A 23,893-nucleotide genomic window follows, 5' to 3' on the forward strand; every position below is an offset into this window, starting at 1 on the left:
GCAAAGTAAAGAGTGATCCTTGATGAAAACCCGCTCCAGAGTGCTGAGGACCTCAGACTGGGGCGAAGGTTCACCTTCCAAAAGGACAACGACCCTAAGCACACATCCAAGACAACGCATTAGAGGCTACATGACAAGTCTCTGAATGTCCTTGAGTGGCCCAGCCAAAGCCCAGACTTGAACGCTGATCAAACATCTCTGGAGTGACCTGAAAATAGCTGTGCAGCGACGCTCCCAATGCAAGCTGACAGAGCTTGAGACGATCTGCAGAGAAGAATGGGAGAAACTCCCCAAATACATGTGTGTCAAGCTTGTAGCGTCATACCCAAGAAGACTTGAGGCTGTAATCACTGCCAAAGGTGCTTCAACAAAGTACTGAGTAAATGTTCTGAATACTTATGTAAATGTGATATTTCCTTCTTTTTTTATAAACATTTGCATTTTTGCTTTGTCATTATGGGGTAATGTGTGTAAATTGATGAGGGGAAAAATGATTTAATCAATTTTAGAATAAGGCTGTAACGTAACAAAATGAGGAAAAAGTCAAGGGGTCTGAATACTTTCCAAATGCACTGTATTTGTTGTAATATTTGATCTGCTTTTTGCATTGCTTGTTTTAGAAAAGGCAATACTTTGAACAAGGTTTCATTTTCAATTAACAAAAATGAGAGTTTGTAATCTTGATAAAGGAAAAGTTTGAGGGGCAAAAGCATTAAACCTCTCACTAAAAGCTTCAGAGGGTGAGCTATTCTTAATAATCCACTGGAGAATCAGTTTGGGTTTAAGTACAACTTTTGTATGACTGAAGCTTTTAGTGAGAAGTTTTATGCTTTTGCCCCTCACACTTGTATTAATTATATAAATAAGCAAGTTTAATTTTGTCTGGCTCACAGTTCCAAATAAAGTTAACATTTTTTGCTCATATAATTATAAAAACACGTTTTCTGAAGTAGGTAGCAACTTAAGTAAATATGTAAACGGTGATATGACAAATTAATTAATCAGTGTAATTTTATCATAAATAGACAGGTTTGTACCTCTCAAAATCAAATCAAATCAAATGTATTTATATAGCCCTTCGTACATCAGCTGATATCTCAAAGTGCTGTACAGAAACCCAGCCTAAAACCCCAAACAGCAAGCAATGCATGTGAAAGAAGCACGGTGGCTAGGAAAAACTCCCTAGGAAAAACTCCCTAGAAAGGCCAAAAACCTAGGAAGAAACCTAGAGAGGAACCAGGCTATGAGGGGTGGCCAGTCCTCTTCTGGCTGTGCCGGGTGGATATTATAACAGAACATGGTCAAGATGTTAAAATGTTCATAAATGACCAGCATGGTCAAATAATAATAATCATAGTAGTTGTCGAGGGTGCAACAAGCACGTCCGGTGAACAGGTCAGGGTTCCATAGCCGCAGGCAGAACAGTTGAAACTGGAGCAGCAGCACGGCCAGGTGGACTGGGGACAGCAAGGAGTCATCATGCCAGTTAGTCCTGAGGCATGGTCCTAAGGCTCAGGTCCTCCGAGAGAAAGAAAGAAAGAGAGAATTAGAGAGAGCATATTTAAATTCACACAGGACACCGGATAAGACAAGAGAAATACTCCAGATGTAACAGACTGACCCTAGCCCCCCGACACATAAACTACTGCAGCATAAATACTGGAGGCTGAGACAGGAAGGGTCAGGAGACACTGTGGCCCCATCCGATGAAACCCCCGGACAGGGCCAAACAGGCAGGATATAACCCCACCCACTTTGCCAAAGCACAGCCCCAACACCACTAGAGGGATGTCTCCAACCACCAACTTACCGTCCTAAGACAAGGCCGAGAAATAAATGAACTCATAACAACAAATTAGCCCACAAAGATCTCCGCCACGGCACAACCCCCCCCCCCTTGGTTGTGCCGTGGCGGAGATCTTTGTGGGCTAATTTGTTGTTATGAGTTCATTTATTTCTTTAGGGATATGAATACCAGGTATGCATACTTCATCATCAGACCATTTTATTGGTAAACTTCAGGGTAATGTAAATGTTGTGTATTTTAACGATCCAATATGTAATCCTTATCATAGTCCAGAGAGCCTAGAGGTGATCTAGATCTTCAATGAGACAGTGCAGGGGTCCAGATTGTGGATTTAAGAGAGAACTAGAATCATTGGCATACATTGACACTTTTGTTTTTAAGCACTGGATTTCTAACCCCTTGATATTATTGTTAGATCGGATTTTAATAGCTATTTTTCGATTGCCATAACAAATATATATATGGAGACAGTGGACAACCTTGTTTAACTCCTCTTGACAGTTCAATACTTTCTGATAAGTAGATTATTTACTATTTTACATATGTGGTTTCTATACATAACTTTAACCCATTGTATAAGACATTCACCAAAATGAAAATAGTCCAGGCATTTATGTATCAATTATATATTATAATCCATAATCATCATTGATTAGATAGCTCTTTTATAAAAACTATTACTGAACAATTTAGAAAAGCTCAAGGTTTGGGCAGGAGTGTTCATTCATAAAGGACCTGTCTGTCCAAGGCTCCTCATCAATATCTGTCTCAAAGCTTCTGTCAAAAGGAAAGAAGGAAATCAATGAAATGATACAGACACTGGTGTGACATCCTCTCTCTTGCAGAGCTGTATAAAAGTAGTTTCACACAATTCGATGAGCAAATCGCTGGTATTAAACACCATTATCACTATGTTCAGAGGGAGATAGTTACAGATGATGAGTTTTCAATTTCACTCCAGATGGGTATTGATTGACAGAGACTAAGAAATGTATATGCACTGCAGAACAGATGATAAATGTCGCTTGACTTAGAATAAGAATCAGTCATTTAATGGACAAGGAAACTCAGGCAATAACTGTGTCAACGATAGTGTGTTTTTCTTTTCTTTTGATCTGGTCAATGGTAATATGACAGAGGGTTGTAATTTCTTAACCACTGACAACCATCATAATGAAAACTGTACCATCAAGAGATGATGTGAAGTCCTCCCGAGTGGGGCAGCGGTTTATTAAGGCATTGCATTGCAGTACTAGAGGTGTTACTACTGACCCGGGTTCATTTCCAGGCTGTGCCACAACCAACTGTGGCCGGGAGTCCCATAGGACGGAGCACAATTGGCCAAGTGTCGTCCGGGTTAGGGGAGGGTTTGGCGGGTAGGGCTTTACTTGGCTCATCGCGCTCTAGCGACTCCTTGTGGTGGGCCGGGTGCCTGCGTGCTGACCCCGGTCGCAAGATGAACGGTGTTTCCTCCTACACATTGGTGCGGCTGGCTTCCGGGTTAAGCTGGTGGGTGTTAAGGAGCGCGGTTAGACAGGTCATGTTTCGAAGGACACGTGACTCCACCTTTGCCTCTCCCGAGCCCTTTGGGGAGTTGCAGCGATGAGACAAGATCGAAAGTTGGGGAGAAAAAGGGTGTAAAATACAATTTAAAAAAAAATCGAATAAAAAAATAAATGATGTGATTCAGGCATGAGTCAAAAAGGTAGTGCTAACCAGATCCTCTACTGTTTCTGAAAGAATAGTTCAAATAGATGGGGTAGAGAGCACGGGAGAGGAAGGACAAGGGTGAGAACATATGGCACGATGTGAAAAGGACGTTGATAAAAAATTCAGGTCCCTCCATATGACATGAGTTTATATGAAAATGTAATTCAGTTACATTGTTCCAAAATTACACTGACAATTTTGAATTGGGGACAGCAAAACACTTACAAAGCACTTACACTTGTATGAGAAGTCAATTACTCTACAATATGTTTTTCCTTTCAGATGCCCATTGGCTGTTTATAGCAATCAAAAATCCTCACACACTATACTGTTAAGGATTACAGATTCAATTAGAAAAATCCAAAGCATAAATCATCATCATAACAACAAATTATTTTTTACTGTGTTTATACCAACATAATATATCGGCAAAAAAATCCCCTCCACATCCACACCAACCACAACAATGGTTAGATACTCTTAAAGCTGACCTATCAGGCACAACCCATTTATACCTACAACTTTGGAGAGATACAGCAGTTAAATACTAGAGCTATAAAAGCAAACTGTTTACCTGTCCCTTTGACTTTTCACAGGGCTGTGAAGTAGAAAATACTTTTCATGCAAATGTTGACTCTGAATGTTTAATGAGCACATCTATAATACATGGAGATGCACAAGGCAGAGGAGCAGGTGTAGGAGAATCACTGTTCCTTATAACGTTGCACTGGCCACTCTGGTGCAAAACACAGTTCAAGAGGAACGTAAATGTTTCCTGTAGGTCGGATCATGTTGTTTTACTGATTGTATGGTTTCACATTCCTAGTGTTATATTGATTGCTGTTCCTTTCTTGGGCAGGTTTCTCTTGCAAAAGAGACTATGTGTCTCAATGGGCTTTTTAAATAAAAGTTTACGAGAAAAAAAAACCTTAATTGGGTGGCATTGATCGTTTCCCATTTGGTGATCAGACACTGTTTAAGCATTCTGATTCTGAAGGAATGAGGGTATGTCACGACTCCTACCGAAGGTGGCTCCCCCTCCTGCTCGGGTGGCGCTCGGCGGTCATCGTCACCGGACTACTAGCTGCCACTGATCCCTTATTGTTTCCCCCCTTTCCGTTATTGTTTGCACCTGTTCTGTGTTGGGCTGATTAGCGGGGCTATATTAGCCAGTAGGCCCACCTGCTCTTTGTGTGGGATTGTTACTCTGTAATTTTGCTTGTGTACACGCTGATTGTGTTTTGCTCTAGTGCGTGGTTTTGCGCTGACTGTTTTTGGTCCCCTGTGTTTGCGCTCTGATCGCTGTTGGGGTGGCTTGTGTTTCGCCGTTGTGCTCATTAAAAGCCACTACCCTGTATCGCTGCTTCCTGCGCTTGATTCCTCACCCACTACGTCCAAGCCTTACAGAATCCCACACCACGAATGGAGTCAGCAGGAGCAGCTGCCAACCCCCTTCCCTCGATGGAGGAACGCGTTCTCCATCACACCTCAGTCCTCCATCGGATCGGATCCGCGATGGACCAAATGATGGAGAGGATGGACCAATGGGAGAGGAGTGGTCTCTTCTCTCCACCTCCGGCTCCTCCGACTCAGCCACCTCCTCCTCCCACTGCGTCCGGCTCCGGCGCGCTTCGTCTTGCGCTCCCGAGGGAGTATGATGGAGCGGCGGCTGGGTGCCAGGGATTTCTGCTCCAGCTCGAGCTGTACCTGGCTACCGTGAGACCTGCTCCCTCGGGGGAGGAGAGTGTGAGTGTCCTCGTTTCCTGCCTGACGGGCCGAGCTCTGGAGTGGGCCAACGCAGTCTGGAATGGTCCGGACTCGGCGAGGGATCACTATCCAGAGTTCACCCGCCGCTTTCGGGCCGTGTTCGACCACCCTCCGGAGGGACGAGCAGCGGGTGAGCGGCTGTTCCACCTCAGGCAGCAGACGAAGAGCGCGCAGGACTTCGCGCTGGAGTTCCGGACCTTGGCCGCTGGGGCGGGGTGGAACGACAGGGCCCTGATAGACCATTACAGGTGTATTCTCCAGGCGGACGTCCCCAGGGAGCTAGCTTGTCGGGACACCGCTCTCTCTCTCGACGAGCTTATAGACATGTATATCCGACTGGACAATGTGCTGGCTGCCCGCGGGCGTTCGGAAAGGGTCCTGTCCATTCCACCTCTGTGCACTCCCGCCCCTACTCCTATGGAGTTAGGGGGGGCCGTGCCGAGGGGTACCGGAGGAGGTGGCTCCTCCTGCACCAGCTGTGGTCGGAGAGGACACACGGCCGACCGGTGCTGGAGGAGTCAGTCTGGGAGTCGAGAGGGCAGGCAGAACACTTCTCAGTCACCCCAGGTGAGTCAGCACCAAACTCACCCAGAACCCCCTGTTGGTCACATGTTCATACTAATTTTGTTTTCAGATTTTTCTCCCTCTTCCCAGCATAAGGCGCTAGTCGATTCAGGCGCAGCTGGGAACTTTATGGATCGCGGACTCGCCATCAAACTGGGCATTCCGCTAGTGCCGATAGATCCCCCCTTCCCCGTGCACTCCCTAGATAGCCAGCCATTAGGGTCAAGGTTGGTCAGGGTTGGTCAGGGAGCCCACGGTTCCACTGGACATGGTAACGCAGGGGAATCATAAGGAACGGATTAGTCTCTTCCTTATCGATTCGCCTGCATTTCCGGTGGTGCTGGGGGTTCTCTGGCTGGCTGATCACAATCCCCGGATTTCGTGGAAACAGGGGGTTCCCCAGGAGTGGTCAGAGGAGTGTTCAGGGAGGTGTATAGGAGTTTCCATAGGTGCCACGTCGGTGGAGAGTCCAGACCAGGTTTCCACCATGCGCATTCCCCCCGAATACGCCGATTTGGCGATCGCTTTCTGTAAGAAGAGGACGACCAAATTACCACCTCATCGACAGGGGGATTGTGCGATAGATCTCCAGGTAAACGCTGCGCTTCCCAAGAGTCATGTGTACCCATTGTCACAGGAGGAGACGTTGGCTGTGGAGACATATGTCACGGAATCTCTGGGACAGGGGTACATTCGGCCCTCCATTTCACCCCGTCTCCTCGAGTTTCTTTTTTGTGAAGAAAAAGGAGGGAGGTCTGCGTCCGTGCATTGATTACAGCGGTCTAAATGCTATCACAGTGGGGTTTAGTTACCCGCTACCTCTCATCGCTACGGCGGTGGAATCATTTCACGGAGCAAGATTCTTCACAAAACTGGACCTCAGGAGCGAGTATAACCTGGTGCGTATTAAGGATGGAGACGAGTGGAAAACCGCATTAAGTACCAGATCGGGCCATTATGAGTACCCCGTCATGCCATATGGGTTAAACAATGCTCCAGCCGTCTTTCAATCCTTTGTAGACGAGATTCTCAGGGACCTGCACGGGCAGGGCGTGATTGTCTATATCGATGATATTCTGATATATTCCGCCACCCGCGGAATGGTACGCAAGGTGCTTGGGAGACTGCTGGAGCATGACTTATACGTTAAGGCTGAGAAATGTGTGTTTTCCAAACGAGCCGTTTCCTTCCTAGGTTATCGCATTTCCACCACGGGGGTGGTGATGGAGTGTGACCGCGTTAAGGCCATACGTAATTGGCTGACTCCAACCACGGTGAAGGAGGTGAAGCAGTTCTTAGGGTTTGCCAATTACTACCGGAGGTTTATCTGGGGTTTTGGCCAGGTAGTGGCTCCCATTACCTCACTGCTGAAGGGGGGGCCGGTGCATTTGCGGTGGTCGACTGAGGCGGACAGAGCCTTCAAAAGGTTGAAGGTGCTGTTCACCGAGGCACCCATGTTGGCGCACCCGGACCCCTCTCTAGCATTCATAGTGGAGGTGGACGCATCCGAGGCTGGGGTGGGTGCCATGCTATCACAGCGCTCGGGTACGCCACCAAAACTCCACCCCTGCGCTTTCTTTTCGAAGAAGCTCAGTTCGGTGGAGCGCAACTATGATGTGGGGGACCGGGAGTTGTTAGCGGTGGTAAAAGCCCTGAGGGTGTGGAGACACTGGCTTGAGGGGGCTAAGCACCCCTTTCTCATCTGGACCGACCACCAGAATCTGGAGTATATCCGGGCAGCTAGGAGACTGAATCCGCGTCAGGCAAGGTGGGCCATGTTCTTCACCCGTTTCAGGTTCACTATTTCCTATAAACCAGGCTCCCTGAACACGAGGGCTTATGCGCTGTCCCGTCTCTATGACACTGAGGACCGGCCCATCGATCCTACTCCCATCATTCCAGCTTCTAGGCTGGTGGCACCGGTGGTATGGGAGGTGGACTCGGACATCGAGTGGGCGTTAAGGGTGGAACCTGCACCTTCACAGTGTCTCGCGGGTCGCATGTACGTGCCGCTTGGTGTCCGTGATCAATTGATTTGGTGGGCCCACACACTACCCTCTTCGGGTCATCCTGGTGTGGCGAGGACAGTGCGGGGTCTCAGGGGGAAGTAATGGTGGCCCACCTTGGCTAAGGACGTGAGGTTCTACGTCTCTTCCTGTTCGGTATGCGCCCAGAGTAAGGCTCCTAGGCATCTCCCGAGAGGGAAGTTACAGCCCCTCCCCGTTCCACAATGGCCATGGTCTCACCTGTCAGTGGACTTCCTGAATGATCTCCCCCCGTCTCAGGGGAGCACTACGGTCCTGGTTGTTGTAGATCAGTTTTCGAAGTCCTGCCGTCTCCTCCCTTTGCCCGGTCTCATTACGGCCCTGCAGACTGCGGAGGCCCTATTTACCCATGTCTTCCGGCACTACGGGGTGCCGGAGGACATTGTCTCTGATCAAGGTTCCCAGTTCACGTCCAGGGTATGGAAGGCGTTTATGGAGCGTCTGGGGGTCTCGGTCAGCTTGACCTCCGGTTATCACCCCGAGAGTAATGGGCAGGCGGAAAGGGTGAACCAGGAGGTGGGCAGGTTTCCCCGGCCCGGGGAGTGGGCGAGGTACATTCCATGGGCGGAGTTGGCCCAGAACTCACTTCGTCACTCCTCCACTAACCTGTCACCCTTTCAGTGTGTTTTGGGTTACCAGCCGGTCCTGGCACCAGAGCCAGACCGAGGCTCCTGCGGTGGAGGAGTGGGTGCAGTGCTCCAAGGAGACCTGGAGAGCCGTCCAGGAATCCCTGAAGCAAGCCAGTGGACGGCAGAAGAGGAGTGCTGACCGCCACCACAGTGAGGCCCCCATGTTCATACCGGGGGACAGGGTCTGGCTATCGACCCGGAACCTGCCTCTCCGTTTGCCCTGCCGGAAGCTGGGGCCACAGTGTGTGGGGCCCTTCAAAGTCCTGAGGAGGATAAACGAGGTGTGTTATAGGTTACAACTCCCTTCCTATTACTGTATTAACCCCTCGTTTCATGTGTCTCTCCTCAGGCCGGTGGTAACTGGTCCCCTTCAGGAAGGTGAGGTGCCGGAGGTCCCTCCGCCCCTTCTGGACATTGGGGGGGTCCCCAGCGTACACCATACGGGCCATTCTGGACTCGAGACGCCAGGTGAGGGCCCTGCAGTACCTCGTGGACTGGGAGGGGTACGGCCCAGAGGAGAGATGCTGGGTACCGGTGGAGGACGTCTTGGACCCGTCCCTGTTGAGGGATTTCCATCGCCTCCACCCGGATCGCCCTGCGCCTCGCCCTCCGGGTCGCCCTCGAGGCCGGTGTCGGCGCGCTGCGGGAGCCGACACCGGGGGGGGGGGTACTGTCACGACTCCTACCGAAGGTGGCTCCCCCTCCTGCTCGGGTGTCGCTCGGCGGTCGTCGTCACCGGCCTACTAGCTGCCACTGATCCCTTATTGTTTCCCCCTTTCCGTTATTGTTTGCACCTGTTCTGTGTTGGGCTGATTAGCGGGGCTATATTAGCCAGTAGGCCCGCCTGCTCTTTGTGCGGGATTGTTACTCTGTAATTTTGCTTGTGTACACGCTGATTGTGTTTTTCTCTAGTGCGTGGTTTTGCGCTGACAGTTTTCGGTCCCCTGTGTTTGGGGCACTTTGTTTTGTGAGCGCTCTGATCGCTGTTGGGGTGGCTTGTGTTTTGCCGTTGTGCTCATTAAAAGCCACTACCCTATATCGCTGCTTCCTGTGCTTGATTCCTCACCCACTATGCCCAAGCCTTACAGGGTACTAGTATGTGGCATTCAAACATGTGATTATAAACCCATTTTAAACCAACTCCAGACTACTTCACGGCACGCCCATGTTTAATCCAGTAACACACACGAGAGGTCACACAACACAGAGTGCATGAGCGTCTGATGTAAGCTCTGTGTTCTCCTCTCATGCTCTGGTATGCAACATCTGTGTAGCCCTGCTGGCTCAGAGAAGACAGATGCCGCCAGCTCATTGGCTGCTAATCCTGCCACCGTGAGAGAATGGCAAATCAAGAGGCCATCCCCAAGGCCCAGGAAAATGGATATTGATCCCGAGCCATGCCTAAATGGATTAAATTACAGAGTACTGTTGCTAGCAGCAGGGATGTTGAGGGAGGGCTTGAGAAGGAGGGAGAGAGGCAGGGAGAGGGTTGTGGGGGGGATTGGAGGGTAACTCTACCAAGGCTTTGGCCACCCATGCCTGGCACCGGTAGACAGCTCACTCCCTCTTCTCCCCATAATCAATACTATTATCAATCATTCCCTCTGACTACCTTCTACATGAAAGAAGTCCCTAGAATACTCTCAGTCTCTATAACATGCCAGTCTTCTTGGTCAAGTCAAGTCAAATCAAATCAAAGTTTATTTATCACGTGCGCCGAATACAACAGGTGTAGACCTTAAAGTGAAATGCTTACTTATAGGCTCAAACCAATAGTGCAAAAAAGGTATTAGGTGAACAACAGGTAGGGTAAAGAAATAAAAACAACAATAAAAAGACAGTGAAAAATAACAGTAGCGAGGCTACATACAGACACCGGTTAGTCGGGCTGATTGAGGTAGCATGTACATGTAGATAATGGTAATGGTACATTTGATTCAGACTGAGTGTGAAACTGCGAGGAAGGTATCGACTACATATTGGAGGGAGAATATGCATCACAGACACAGGGGGGACTTGACTAACACCGTGTCAACATTAGTGGGCAAAGCTGTGTGGGAGGAGTCATTCACTAACCTGAAGTCATTAGTCTTCTTGTATGAGCAGTGATCCAGAGTCTTCACTCTTTCTCATTCACACCCTTTTTGTTCATGACCTGAAGAGAAGATGGGGATACGGGTCTGGAGAGGATATCTAACAGAGTGCTTCCCCTGCATGTTCTGAGCTTTAATATTCTGCATAGAAATGTGTCCAATGGCATGACCGGAATATCGAAGAGGAGAGTGTGAAGTAACGGATATTAATAGTAACATCAAGGGATGGCTGTGCTTTCTCAGTAAAATCCATATCTGGATTCGTAATAGCCATGAACAATTGGAAGATATTAAAAGATTTCAGTGTCTTTTTGAGTCCTGGTATTCTTCAGTAGTCATTTTCAATTGCACTTGCAATCCTTTTTGTTTTTAAGAAGCCCTTTTTTGTGTTCAGCTTTGATACCTTTGTACATCAAGGGCACCTCTGTCATACTGTTGGGCCCATAGACTTATGGTTGGGCCCCTATGTTTTAGGACCAGTTTCCCAGACCAAGATTAGGCCTAGTCCTGGATTAAAAATCATTCTCAATGGAAATTCTCTATTGAGATCACTTTTTAGTCCAGTTCTAGGCTTAATTTATTTGTGTCTGGGAAACCAGCCCATAGAGCTTCAGTCACAAACATTCTTCCCCACTCCACTTCATCCCCTTCGGGCAGTGCTCCACTTCATGGCACAATTGAATAATCATAAAGAACCCATTAGATTCCAGATGACACACGGACAACAACACATGCTCGACATATGTAAATGTGAATAAAAATGATGTCCATTTCAGTGCAGTGATGTTCCAATCCCTATGACATTATGAAGAGAATGCATCATGGTTCCTTAATGGGTGCCTGTGTCCATTAGATTGACACTCAAGGACGTCCCACCATGAGTAATACTTAAAGAAAAACTGCTGCTGATCTATGTACAGTACAGTCATGACACAAATATTAATTTTCACAAAGTTTGCTGCTTCAGTGTCTTTAGATATTTTTGTCAGATGCTACTATGGAATACTGAAGTATAATTACAAGCATTTCATAAGTGTCAAAGGCTTTTATTGACAATTACATGAAGTTGATGCAAAGGGTCAATATTTGCAGTGTTGACCCTTCTTTTTCAAGACCTCTGCAATCTGCCCTGGCATGCTGTCAATTAACTTCTGGGCCACATCCTGACTAATGGCAGCCCATTCCTGCATAATCAATGCTTGGAGTTTGTCAGAATTTGTGGGTTTTTGTTTGTCCACCTGCCTCTTGAGGATTGACCACAAGTTCTCAATGGGATTAAGGTCTGGGGAGTTTCCTGGCCCTGGACCCAAAATATTGATGTCTTGTTCCCCGAGCCACTTAGTTATCACTTTTGCCTCATGGCAAGGTGCTCCATCATGTTGGAAAAGGCATTGTTCATCACCAAACTGTTCCTGGATGGTTGGGAGAAGTTGCTCTCGGAAGATGTGTTGGTACCATTCTTTATTCATGGCTGTGTTCTTAGGCCTCCCTGTGGCTCAGTTGGTAGAGCATGGTGTTTGCAACGCCAGGGTTGTGGGTTCAATTCCCACGGGGGGCCAGTACCAAAAAAAAAATGCATGTAATGAAATGTATGCATTCACTACTGTAAATTGCTCTGGATAAGAGTGTCTGCTAAATGACTAAAATGTAAATGTAGGCAAACTTGTGAGTGAGCCTACTCCCTTGGCTGAGAAGCAACCCCACACATGAATGGTCTCAGGATGCTTTACTGTTGGCATGACACAGGACTGATGGGAGAGCTCACCTTGTCTTCTCCGGACAAGCTTTTTTGAGGATGCCCCAAACAATTGGAAAGGGGATTCATCAGAGAAAATGACTTTACCACAGTCCTCAGCAGTCCAATCCCTGTACCTTTTGCAGAATATCAGTCTGTCCCTAATGTTTTTCCTGGAGAGAAGTGGCTTCTTTGCTGCCCTTCTTGACACCAGGCCATCCTCCAAAAGTCTTCGCCTCACTGTGCGTGCAGATGCGCTCACCCCTGCCTGCTGCCATTCCTGAGCAAGCTCTGTACTGGTGGTGCCCCGATCCTGCAGCTGAATCAACTTTAGGAGATGGTCCTGGCGCTTGCTGGACTTTCTTGGGCGCCCTGAAGCCTTCTTCACAACAATTGAACCGCTCTCCTTGAAGTTCTTCATGATCCGATAAATGGTTGATTTAGGTGCAATCTTACTGGCAGCAATATCCTTGCCTGTGAAGCCCTTTTTGTGCAAAGCAATGAAATGATGACGGCACGTGTTTTCTTGCAGGTAACCATGGATGACAGAGGAAGAACAATGATTCCAAGCACCACCCTCCTTTTGAAGCTTCCAGTCTGTTATTCGAACTCAATCAGCATGACAGAATGATCTCCAGCCTTGTCCTTGTCAACACTCACACCTTGAGAGAATCACTGACATGATGTCAGCTGGTCCTTTTGTGGCAGGGCTGAAATGCAGCGGAAATATTTTGGGGGGATTCAGTTCATTTGCATGGCAAAGAGGGACTTTGCAATTAATTTCAATTCATCTGATCATTCTTCATAACATTCTGGAGTATATGCATATTGCCATCATACAAACTGAGGCAGCAGACTGTGAAAATTAATATTTGTGTCATTCTCAAAACTTTTGGCCACGACTGTATATTGCTTCCCTTGATACAAGTAAATAATTCCGAATTTTTGGGGTACACTGCATGCCAATTCTACATAATTCCATAAAATGTAGGCTACATAATACAGATTGCTCACCAGCACCGATAGGCCAAGATATGTGGACTAAAGTGAAAAGGAATTTCAGAAACTATCGGGAGAGAGTGGAACTTGATAAAAATCCTTCTTGGTTGAAAAGCAGACTACTTCGGCCCTGGGGGTTTTACAGAAAGAGAAAGTAATTAGGGATTATTACATTTAAAAATGGCCTCTTATAGGTTTGGGACCAATCACAATGCTAATGCAACACAAAGCATGATGTAATTGGTAAATGAGTTGCAAAAATCTGACCAATCGGATTTGTATAGCCATTTTACAGCACAGTCAGACTGCATGAAATTTCAATATGCGGTTCCGACTTTTCTGGACTTCTATTTTGGAAGACTAAAGGTCCCAAAGCTTGTGTGGGATTCTTTACTTTACGGACAGTCTCTGGAGTAATAAATAGAGTGACAATGAGTGTAGAGGTGGATCAGATGAGAAATAATATTTCTGGTGTTTGTGATGCCCGCCGTTTGGTGAGACGTAGACACGGTGGAAATAGTGTGACTGAAGATACCCTGTCTGTCTTGTTGAACTTTGATACAGTTTCAGGTTGGGTTACATCAGCTATTCTGTGAAGGCCTTTGTTCCGAACCTGTTGCGGTGCTTTAGTTGCGAAGGATTCGGACATGTTGCAGCAGTGTGTAGAAGAGAGATCCCAAGATGCGAGAAGTGTGCAGGAGGGTATAGCCACAGGGAGTGTGAAGTTGGGGTAGAAAGCGCAGTGTGTCAACTCTGCGGGCACCCATGCAGCTGGGGATCTGAAGTGCCCTCACAGCCCTGTGAGAGAGAGACAGGTTGAGATTGTCAGAGTTTGAGTGGGGCAAAACGTTTCCTAGGCTGATGCATTGAAGAGTAAAGGATAGTCCAAGGGTGAGCGATTTTGACTTGGGAGATAGGGCTCACAAGTGAGTAGGCCTGAAGAGAGAGAGTGTGTAAAGTATGACTTCTTGCGTTTATTGCAAAGGTTATTAATTGTACTGCACTGATGGAAGTTAAATCCTATGAAATAGATGTGGTAGTGGCACCCACCTGAATGAAGTCAAAGTGAGTAAAATACTGCTTTGGCGCCATCTGCTGGGCACAGCTGCAGATGAGCAAAGATGACCAAACCGGAAGCGGAAACGTAAAGGCTAGCTTGTGGTTCCACGTGCAGCAGAATTTTAGTCACAGTGCCAGAACCATAGTCATGCAATGAAGCGCCCAGGTATGTGTAGCTAAAGTCTTTACATTTGGCTTGTACAGTCGTTTTTCTTTATTATTCAGAAATAATATTGTCTTCAGTTGAATATATATATATATATATATATACATGTGTGTACATTGCCAGTTAGACTGCCAACACTTAACTAATGACCCATGCTGGCAAGCAAGCCAGCCCGAGACTTTCATGCGTGTTTCATGTTTTTCCAGGGTTAAAGAAAGCAAGTAAACGTGTGTCTTGCTCCAAACGTTACAAAATACAGAAAAAGGTATTGTGAATTGTATTCTTTACTGTCAATACTTAATTATATTTAGGCCACTCCTAACGGTAGCTGTTGCTGTCATGAAGTAGCTAACTAAGTTGGCTAGTTCGGCGGTTTTAAAACCTCCTGCGGCGACCGCCATACGTTACACAATTGTGAAGTAGCTCAGTATATTGTTCTAATAAGCTATGTACTTTTAATTATAGATATACTATATGCGCAAATGAAGTCTTGTCATGATTTATGTCATTTGATTTTAGGTCCGGGAACACAACAGAAAACTAAAAAAAGATGCAAAAAAGAAAGGAGTAGGCAAAAAAGCGAAAAAGGATATTGGAGTTCCCAACAAAGCACCCTTCAAAGAGGATATTCTGAGGGAAGCAGAACAGAGGAGGTTAAAGGTGAGTTTTGTGGTCCTCTCATATTTTAGGTGGCAAAATAATTAGGCCTAGATGAACATGTACTCATCTCTTTCCAACCCAGCTTGAAGAAGAAAAAGAGAAAAAAAAGTTGGCCAAGCAACAACAACGGGCTCAGAAGAGAAAGAAGGAAAACGCTGCCAGTAGTGATGGAGACTGCAAAGTGAAGAAAGCTAGAAAGGTATAGGAAAATGTGAAGGGCATCAAAAATCATGCACTCATGTAGCTTGACAATATTTTAACTCCACATTTTAACTCCACAGGAGTTACCGTCACAGGAGGACCTTGTGAAACAGATGGTGAAACAAAGTGACCCAAGGAATTCAAAAAAGCACTTTTGTTCAGAATTAAACAAGGTAGCTAAGATTAATTGGTATTAGGTGTCCAGGCAAGGAAAGTATAGCCCTTGTCTGGCAGAGTTGCTGTGCAAGACAGAAGCTTTAATAAAGACATGCCCTACCTGAGTGTCCCTATGCATTGATATTCAGTCTATATTTTCTCCAGGTGATCGATGCCTCTGATGTTATAATTGAAGTCCTAGATGCCAGAGATCCCCTTGGCTGCAGGTGTCCACAGCTAGAGGAAGCTGTACTGAAGAGGGTTGGAAACAAGAAGCTACTATTCCTGTTGAACAAAATAGGTAATAATCTTAGGGATAAGTCTTTAATGTCAATTATATGTAGACGTAGTGTTATCTTTATTCAAAAGGTAATTAAACTTAACTATAAAATTATTTTTCCAAATCCTGCAGATCTTGTCCCTAAAGAGAATGTGGAGAAGTGGCTGCAGTGTCTTCAGCTTGAGTTCCCAGCTGTGGCGTTCAAGGCGTCTACACAACTACAGGATAAAACAGTGGTATGGACTATGTACAGCCAGTGCCTAAGATTTTAATGGAATTAATTTCACTGACTACTTGGGGAATCCATATTGATGACCAGGTTCGGTCACGCCTGCAGAATGTAGAAAATTGGTCATTACTTTGTAGACTATTTGAATATTGATCATAAATGCTTATACATGTTTTTTTGTTAAACAGCAAGAGAAGAAGGCTAGGTTTGCAACTCTTAATGGAGTAGTAGACCAGACCAAAGGAGTGGCTTGTTATGGCAGCGGCTGTCTTCTCCAGCTCCTGGGAGACTTTGCAAATGGGACAGGGAGAGAGGGCTCAGTAAAAGTGGGCTTAGTCGGTAAGGAAGCTACTCCCCTCACCATTATTTAGACATAAACTGCATCTCCTCTCGTAATTAGTATGGCTCTCAAGTGGTGGTATTAAAGTGTTGTGCTTACGAAATGATGATGATTTGTGTGACCTACTGATGTCTGTGACGACTACTACAACGCTGATCTCATCCATAGCGATCGCAGTGTCCTGTTGTGTACCCTATGTCATATTTTGTCTGATCTGTCTTGTGTTCATTCAGTTTATTTTATCCAATTATATTATCGTACTGTATGCACACATTAGCCTGTCTTATCTGTTATGACAACAAGAATATGAATCTTTTAAGGGTTTATCCTGAACAGTATAAATGCACGTTGTCTATTACTTGAACCACTTATGCTCTCCGATATCCCCTCAGGGTTCCCCAACGTGGGGAAGAGCAGTCTGATCAACAGCCTGAAAGGGATGAGGGCCTGTAATGCAGGAGTCCAGAGAGGGATCACCAGGTGAGTGAAGCTGAACCATTCATGATAGTGATGGGAGTCCATTCTATTCGCAGATGGTGAGGAATTGTATGAAGCATGATGAAGTTGAAGATCTGACAAAACAATGGAGTCTATATTCAATCCAACACTGAGCTTCATACACCTCATCGAGGTCTTACCAATTAGGGCAGAACAGTCCAAAACCCTTGGTCATGCCTGTTCACCTGAATTTGCTCAATGCACAAATGCCACTTGTTGCTTACCATTTAACATACCTCATTTCTGACTCTTGCAGGTGCTTCCAAGATGTCCACATCTCTAAAAATGTCAAGATGATTGACAGCCCAGGGGTAGTGGCGGCCCAGTCTAACCCAAAAGCTGCCATGGCGCTGAGGAGTCTCCAGGTGGAGGACAAGCAGGAGACTGTTCTAGAGGCCGTCAGGACCCTGCTCAAACAGTGCAACAAGCAACAGGTGAAACTGACATCACTGGTGTGAGGAAATGCTTACTGCCAAGTTTGAGATCAAGCCCTAGGTCTGCTGAGCCTACTAATAGTTCATCCTGGACTTTGTGTTTCAGGTAATGCTTCAGTACAATGTTCCAGACTTCAGAAACTCGTTGGAGTTTTTATCCTTTTTTGCCAAGAAACGTGGATTTCTGCAGAAGGGTGGAGTCCCTAACACAGAGCTGGCTGCCTCTACCTTCCTCAGTGATTGGACAGGGTGAGTGTTGTCATGATTTGTCACCAATCAAATTTAAAGTAGGGTGAGGCTAGCATGGAAATGAGGATAATTAACGCAATTCTTGAGTTCAAGTGAAGACTATAATCCAACTCTGATCCCTCTGCTGAGCCAGACTGAGCACTTTGCCTAGAAACTAGAATGAAAGGTATTTTTTTGTAAATACTTAAAATGTTTATCTTTTCAGGGCAAAGCTGAGTTATCACTGCAAAGCCCCTGAGAAGCTAAGCCTTCCCTCATACCTCTCTGAAGACATTGTAACAGAGATGCAGAAGGGCTGGGACTTGGACAAGCTGAGGAAGAGCAACGAGGAGACTCTAAGAAGTGTGTTAATTTAGTATTTTCTCTAATAGAAGAATTTTCTATATTTTACATTTCAGTCATTTAGCAGACGCTCTTATTCATCTAGTCGGCTCGGGGATTTGAACCAGCGACCTTTCGGTTAGTGGGCCAACACTCAACTGCCAGGCTACCTTCCGCCCAGTAATGAATGAGTTTGTTGATGTACACCAGTGTTTCCCAACTCCGATCCTCAAGTACCCCCACCAGCATACCTTTTTGTTGTAAGCCCGGACAAAAACCTCATTCTACTTGTCAAGGGCTTGATGATTAGTTGACATGTAGAATCAGGTGAGCTTGTCCAAGGCCACAACAAAAAGATGTACTGGAGGACCAGAGTTGGAAAACCCTGATGTACACTGAGTTTACAAAACATTACAAACACCTGCTCTTTCCATGACAGACTGACCAGGTGAAAGTTATGATCCGTTATTGGTGTCACTTGTTAAATCCACTTCAATCGATGTAGATGAGGGGGAGGAGACAAGTTAAAGAATGTTTACGCCTTGAGACAATTGAGACATGGTTTGCCATTCAGAGGGTGAATGGGCAAGACAAAAGATTTCAATGCTTTTGAACAGGGTATGATGGGTAGCCTGGTTTGAGTGTCAACTGCAAAGCTGCTGGGTTTGTCACAAGTTTCCTGTGTGTATCAAGAATGGTCCACCAGCCAACTTGACACAGTGGTGGGAAGCATTGGGAGTCAACATGGGCCAGCATCCCTGTGGATTGCTTTCAGCAAATTGTAGAGTCCATGCCCTGACAAATTGAGGCTGTTCTGAGTGGAAATGGGTGCAACTCAATGTTTTGTACAGTAAGTGTATGTGATGACTGACCTACTCTCCTCCTAGGTGTAAAGTTCCCAAACCAGGCCAGCAGCATTGTCCTCCTGTCTAAAGGCCCCACTGCCGGAGTGCTGAGTGACAGTGACGTGGTTGAGGACAAACCTGCTCAAGGGCCCACTGAGGAGATGGAGGGTAGCTGTGCGAACCAAGAGGTAGCTGAAAATCTTTACACTTATTTCTCACCTGATAAATCGGATTAAAGTAGGATCAATCTGTTCTAGCATGGAAATGAAGACAAATAACGCAAGTCGAAGTTAATGAAGACATCTAATCCAACTCTGATCCCACTGCTGAGCCGATTGCCTTGTCTGGAATTTACAATCAATGTATAAAATGTCTAAACTATTCTTTTCATGGAAAATCTGAGCTATTCCTGCAAAGAAATAAAGGCCTTTGTAATGGAATATCTTTTAATTTCAGGATGATGGGGTTGAAGAGGTGTCTGATGCAGATGAAACGGATGAACCACAGATAAAGACACCAGTCACAAGTAAATCAATATTAGAGACCAGCTTCATTCTTGTTATGTTCCTTATTAATATAGGATCAGTCTGTGTGGAAATGAGGATAATTAACGCAATTCTTGAGTTCAAGTGAAGACTTCTAATCCAACTCTGATCCCACTGCTCAGCCAGACTGAGAACCTTGCTTGGAATCTAGAATGAAATGGATGTATTTAATTTTTTCCCTCAGTGAATAGCTTAATTCCTGTTACATTCCCAAACAAGTCTGTCAATATCACTTAACTAATGATTTCTGATCTTTGCAGAAGAACCAGCCAAAGTGAGGTTCCAGGTTCCTGTCCCAGTCAACATTCTCTCCTCAGTGCAGACAGATGATGCCTATGACTTCAACACAGATTTTAAATGAACATCTATGACCTTCTGGCTGTGTTTGACAGGCAGCCCAATTCTGATTTTGTTTTTTCACTAATTGGTCTTTAAACCAATCAGATCAGCTCTGAGAAAAATTTGATGTGATCAGTCAAAATAACAATTGGTGGAAAGAATATTAGATTTGGGCTGCCTGTGTAAACGCAGCCTTTGTTTCTCAACGCTCTCATATCTTAACCTTACTAGCTGTACTGGCACCATCTGAAGTTACTGTTTGAAGGCCTGTGTGTGTGGATGTAACCTGTAAAATTAGTTGGTAACAATGTTTTGCCTTTTGAGTAAAGGCCCAGCGGTAAATAGTTTAAGATCTGTCAATGTTCATTGTGAATTATTGTATATAGCCTGAACACAAATAAATTGATCCATATTTTGACTCAAGTTGTGCTTTCTCATTCCAGTTAAAATGGTGATGAATACAACAGCTCAACCCCACATAGGATGTTCAATTTTAGCTTGCCATGGTGTTAGGTTGACTTATCAGGACCAAGACTCAAGGTGGTTGACTGTTTTATTAAGCTGCTATTACAAAAGGATGACAATTTGAAAATGTACATTAGTTAGATTAATCCTTTTGTACAAAGTACGGAAATGGTGTAACTTAACACCATGTTTAATACTTTAAATGAAAACCATAGGATTGTGTAAATAAGCTACTTGACGACTATCAAATTCATAACCATTTCAGCTGTTGCACATGTATTGACACTAGTGGTTTGTGTGTATGCCATCCATCCTTAGCGCAAAGGCTTGTCACTAAAATGCAATAGAGATAAAGGATAGTAGGCTTGTATAAAGTTGTGTGGTAGTGGTCCTGATATACAAATTACTTTTTTTATTTAACCAGGTAGGCCAGTTGAGAACAAGTTCTCATTTACAACTGCGACCTGGCCAAGATAAAGCAAAGCAGTGTGACACAGAGTTACACATTGAATAAACAAACGTACAGTCAATAACATAATAGAAAAGTCTATATACAGTGTGTGCAAATGAAGTAAGATTATCGAGGTAAGGTAACAAATAGACCGTAGTGGCGAAATAATTACAGTTTAGCAAATAAACATTTGAGTGATAGATGTGCAGAAGATGAATGTGCAAGTAGAGATACTGGGGTGCAAAGGAGAAGGGAAAATACAAATCATATAATATGGGGATGAGGTAGTTGGATGGGCTATGTACAGGTGCAATGATCTGTAAGCTGCTCTGATAGCTGATGCTTAAAGTGGGTGAGGGAGATATGTGTCTCCAGCTTCAGTGATTTTTGCAATTTCTTCCAGTCATTGGCAGCAGAGAACTGGAAGGAAAGGTGGCCAAAGGAGGAATTGGCTTTCGGGGTGACCAGTGAAATATACCTGCTGGAGCGTGTGCTACGGGTAGGTGCTGCTGTGGTAACCAGTAAGCTGAGATAAGGCGGGGCTTTACCTAGCAAAGACTTATAGATAACCTCTAGCCAGTGGGTTTGGCAACTAGTATGAAGCAAGGGCCAACCAACGAGAGCGTACAGGTCACAATGGTGGGTAGTGTATGGGGCTTTGGTGACTATCGGTAGGATAGTCAGTTTTACGAGGGTATGTTTGGCAGCATGAGTGAAGGATGCTTTGTTGCGAAATAGGAAGCCGATTCTAGATTTAATTTTGGATTGGAGATGCTTAATATGAGTCTGGAAGGAGAGTTTACAGTCTAACCAGACACCTAGGTATTTGTAGTTGTCCACATATTCTAAGTCAGAACCATCCAGAGTAGTGATGCTAGGCGGGCGGGCAGGTGCGGGCAGCGATCGGTTGAAGAGCATGCATTTAGTTTTACTTGCATTTAAGAGCAGTTGGAAGCCACGGAAGGAGAGTTGTATGGCATTGAAGTTCGTCTGGAGGTTAGTTAACACAGTGTCCAAAGAGGGGCCAGAAGTATACAGAATGGTGTCGTCTGCATAGAGGTGGATCAGAGTATCACCAGCCGCAAGAGCGACATCATTGATGTATACAGAGAAGAGAGTCGGCCCGAGAATTGAACCCTGTGGCACCCCCATAGAGACTGCCTTTTAAAGGATAAGGAGTTAGAGTGCAAGACAACCGTCAGTAACAAAATATTGATCCTTGTTCTAACAGCATCAAAGTGAAGGTCTAAGGAAAATGGTGATCTTGGCAAATTGTCACAGGGGACAGTTCCTGAACACATAGGCACACAATGTATTCAGTCGTCTCAACAGTCTTAAGTAGCTGCATCTGCATTGATGTGAAAATATAAGACAGAAGGAAGGTTACTTGACTATTGAGATGTAGCCCAATGGACTAAAGGAGCCTAGCAATCCTTATAGTCCAAGGACCTTACATGTTCTGTTTAGAGGGCAGATTGGCTTGGCAGCCAAAACAATCAAATACTCAATCTAAACGTAAATAGATTATATATTGCGGTACAGTTCTATAAACATAATGCCCTCTACTTTCAGATCACATCAAACTAATTTCATAAATGCAGAATATACACACACTGTTTAACTGGTTTTAACACAGTTGCTGGCGACAGTATGTTTCTATGACAGTGTTAACACCTTTGTGGCATCCGTTTACACACAGGTGTTCGGAGACGCAGATAGCTAATTCGCACAGGTAGGTAGTCGAATCTGTCTTCAGTCTGTTTTCCGTAAACACGCGCTGTAACATGGATATGGCCGTGTGGGAACCCTAACCCTATAAAGGTGTGTAGTAATTTAACCTTTTGTTTTCTGAAAATGATTTCTTGCTGATATGAAAGGTGCGTTCCTTATGTTTCCAAAACCGTACCACAAGCGATACGTGTTCAAGTTCTGACCGAGCGTTGGGACTTTTGAGAAAAAACCCTGGTCAGAACATACTATCGGTAATAGGTGCGAAGGTAGCTAGCGTTTATGAATGGGTAATTTAAATGTATGTTATGTATGACATTCATTTCTCTCTGCAACATCCTCTTACACCATATGGAACATGCCCTGTCTCTGCCTGAGATAAACAACACCACCGTACAGTAAACAGACATCACTCTGTTTGGAATGTCTTGTATCGTGTTAGGGTTCCTGAGAAGTCACTGGAGGACGGGCAGACGAGCTGTTGTCTGGTCACATCCCTGCGTTAGTCTATTTGTCCCCTGTATGTTTCTGAACTGGGTGGAATTTACCCGTGGGGTCCTGAATATACCTCTTGTCCCGGACTTCTGTGAATGAAGAGGTCCTGAACCATGGTTTGTAATGTTCGTTCCAATGGAGGAGTTTGGCAGCTTTCACAAACTGGGGAGAGTAGCGGTTTCCAGCACCAGTAGCCCCTGAAAATAGAGGAATACTGAATATTTCTATGCAAACAAAGGCCAATAGCTTGCTAGTTTAGAGGAGAATAAACTGTACAGGGCAATGATGATATTCTAACTATAACCTTTATTTGTACTTTTCCATACAATATTAAACCACTAAGTGTGCCAGGGCTGTCTGCAGCTCATTGTTAGGGAAACATGGACAGACAGACCATAGTAGTACAGTTCTTACCTAATGTGCCACATGGGGTCGATGCTAGAGTGGTCTTTCTAGAAGACAATGAGCAGGGGAGGTGTGGTGATACTCTGCCAGAGTCTTACTGTACAAGTCTTCCCTGACAATCTTTTTTTTATACAATTAAAGCAAATGAAAACTCAAAGGGAATGCTTTTCAATTGTCTACAATGAATGTGAATGTCTATTTGGATTGATTTAATTGATATACAGTGTAGATTTTTTAGTTCTAAATAATCTCTGGAGTGCTGAGGGAATTCTGCTCCTGAGGCTGTCTGGCTCTGCTGGTGATTAACGGTGCGTTGAGCTCCATTCAGTGTTCCAGTTGGCTGGTGATGTTGTGATGCTTCCACTCCGTCAGGTTGGCTACGATCACCCCAGGATTAAAGGAACACGTGTTGGCCCTCATGCCCAGCTTCTCGATGGCCTTCTTTTTAAAAGCCAATATAGTTGTTCTAAAGGAATACATACATAAGATAATTAAAACATTTACATTATTTGATATGGTACCAAGTACAAATATGAAGGGGGAAAAAATGTTTTCATACCATTATGTAAAATAAGACCCTTTCTGTTCATTAATTTATTATATGGAGGTTTTATTTCCTTTGTGTGTCTTTGTAAAGTCTACAGCTTGATTTGTGTACTTGGTTCCCAGCTCCTCAAA

General features: G+C 45.1%; 1 protein-coding gene, 1 long non-coding RNA gene and 2 other non-coding genes across 6 annotated transcripts; 3 read left to right on the plus strand and 1 right to left on the minus strand.

Annotated features, from left to right (window-relative positions):
- Positions 1 to 12,098: 12,098 nt before the first annotated feature.
- On the plus strand, positions 12,099 to 12,173 carry trnaa-ugc (transfer RNA alanine (anticodon UGC)). Its single transcript has one exon. It is a non-coding gene; the product is annotated as a tRNA-Ala (tRNA).
- A 2,173-nt stretch (positions 12,174 to 14,346) lies between these two features.
- On the plus strand, positions 14,347 to 20,089 carry LOC106565861 (guanine nucleotide-binding protein-like 3). 3 transcript variants are annotated; one of them, XM_045691764.1, is made up of 16 exons: positions 14,347 to 14,574; positions 14,781 to 14,839; positions 15,094 to 15,234; positions 15,317 to 15,433; positions 15,516 to 15,608; positions 15,757 to 15,892; positions 16,004 to 16,107; positions 16,289 to 16,439; positions 16,833 to 16,920; positions 17,195 to 17,372; positions 17,479 to 17,621; positions 17,827 to 17,963; positions 18,830 to 18,975; positions 19,244 to 19,313; positions 19,593 to 19,711; positions 19,850 to 20,089. In XM_045691764.1, exons 1-15 carry the CDS (start codon positions 14,562 to 14,564, stop codon positions 19,691 to 19,693), a joined length of 1,677 nt encoding a protein of 558 aa, XP_045547720.1. In that variant the 5' UTR covers positions 14,347 to 14,561; the 3' UTR covers positions 19,694 to 19,711; positions 19,850 to 20,089. The 3 variants fall into 3 exon arrangements, with proteins under 3 accessions (XP_045547720.1, XP_045547719.1, XP_013988940.1); XM_045691763.1 differs by having other exon boundaries at positions 19,593 to 19,707; positions 19,846 to 20,089; XM_014133465.2 differs by having other exon boundaries at positions 19,593 to 20,089.
- On the plus strand, positions 16,986 to 17,061 carry LOC123725796 (small nucleolar RNA SNORD69). The gene has a single exon (XR_006758309.1). It is a non-coding gene; the product is annotated as a small nucleolar RNA SNORD69 (small nucleolar RNA).
- A 1,584-nt stretch (positions 20,090 to 21,673) lies between the features above and the next one.
- On the minus strand, positions 21,674 to 23,887 carry LOC106565860 (uncharacterized). Its single transcript, XR_001319748.2, has 3 exons — positions 23,775 to 23,887; positions 23,225 to 23,681; positions 21,674 to 23,007 (listed from the first exon to the last, which is right to left on the minus strand). It is a non-coding gene; the product is annotated as an uncharacterized lncRNA (long non-coding RNA).
- Between the last annotated feature and the right edge of the window lie 6 nt (positions 23,888 to 23,893).

This window comes from Salmo salar, chromosome ssa12 (genome assembly GCF_905237065.1).
Source record: "Salmo salar chromosome ssa12, Ssal_v3.1, whole genome shotgun sequence".
In the NCBI taxonomy this organism is placed as follows: domain Eukaryota; kingdom Metazoa; phylum Chordata; class Actinopteri; order Salmoniformes; family Salmonidae; genus Salmo; species Salmo salar.

What these genes read in the sequence shown, in the direction of transcription:
- LOC106565861 (XM_014133465.2), top strand. An exon ending in GTTACAAAATACAGAAAAAG is followed by an intron (nt 14,840 to 15,093) that starts GTATTGTGAATT and finishes ATTTGATTTTAG; the next exon opens with GTCCGGGAACACAACAGAAA. An exon ending in TTTGTTCAGAATTAAACAAG is followed by an intron (nt 15,609 to 15,756) that starts GTAGCTAAGATT and finishes TATTTTCTCCAG; the next exon opens with GTGATCGATGCCTCTGATGT.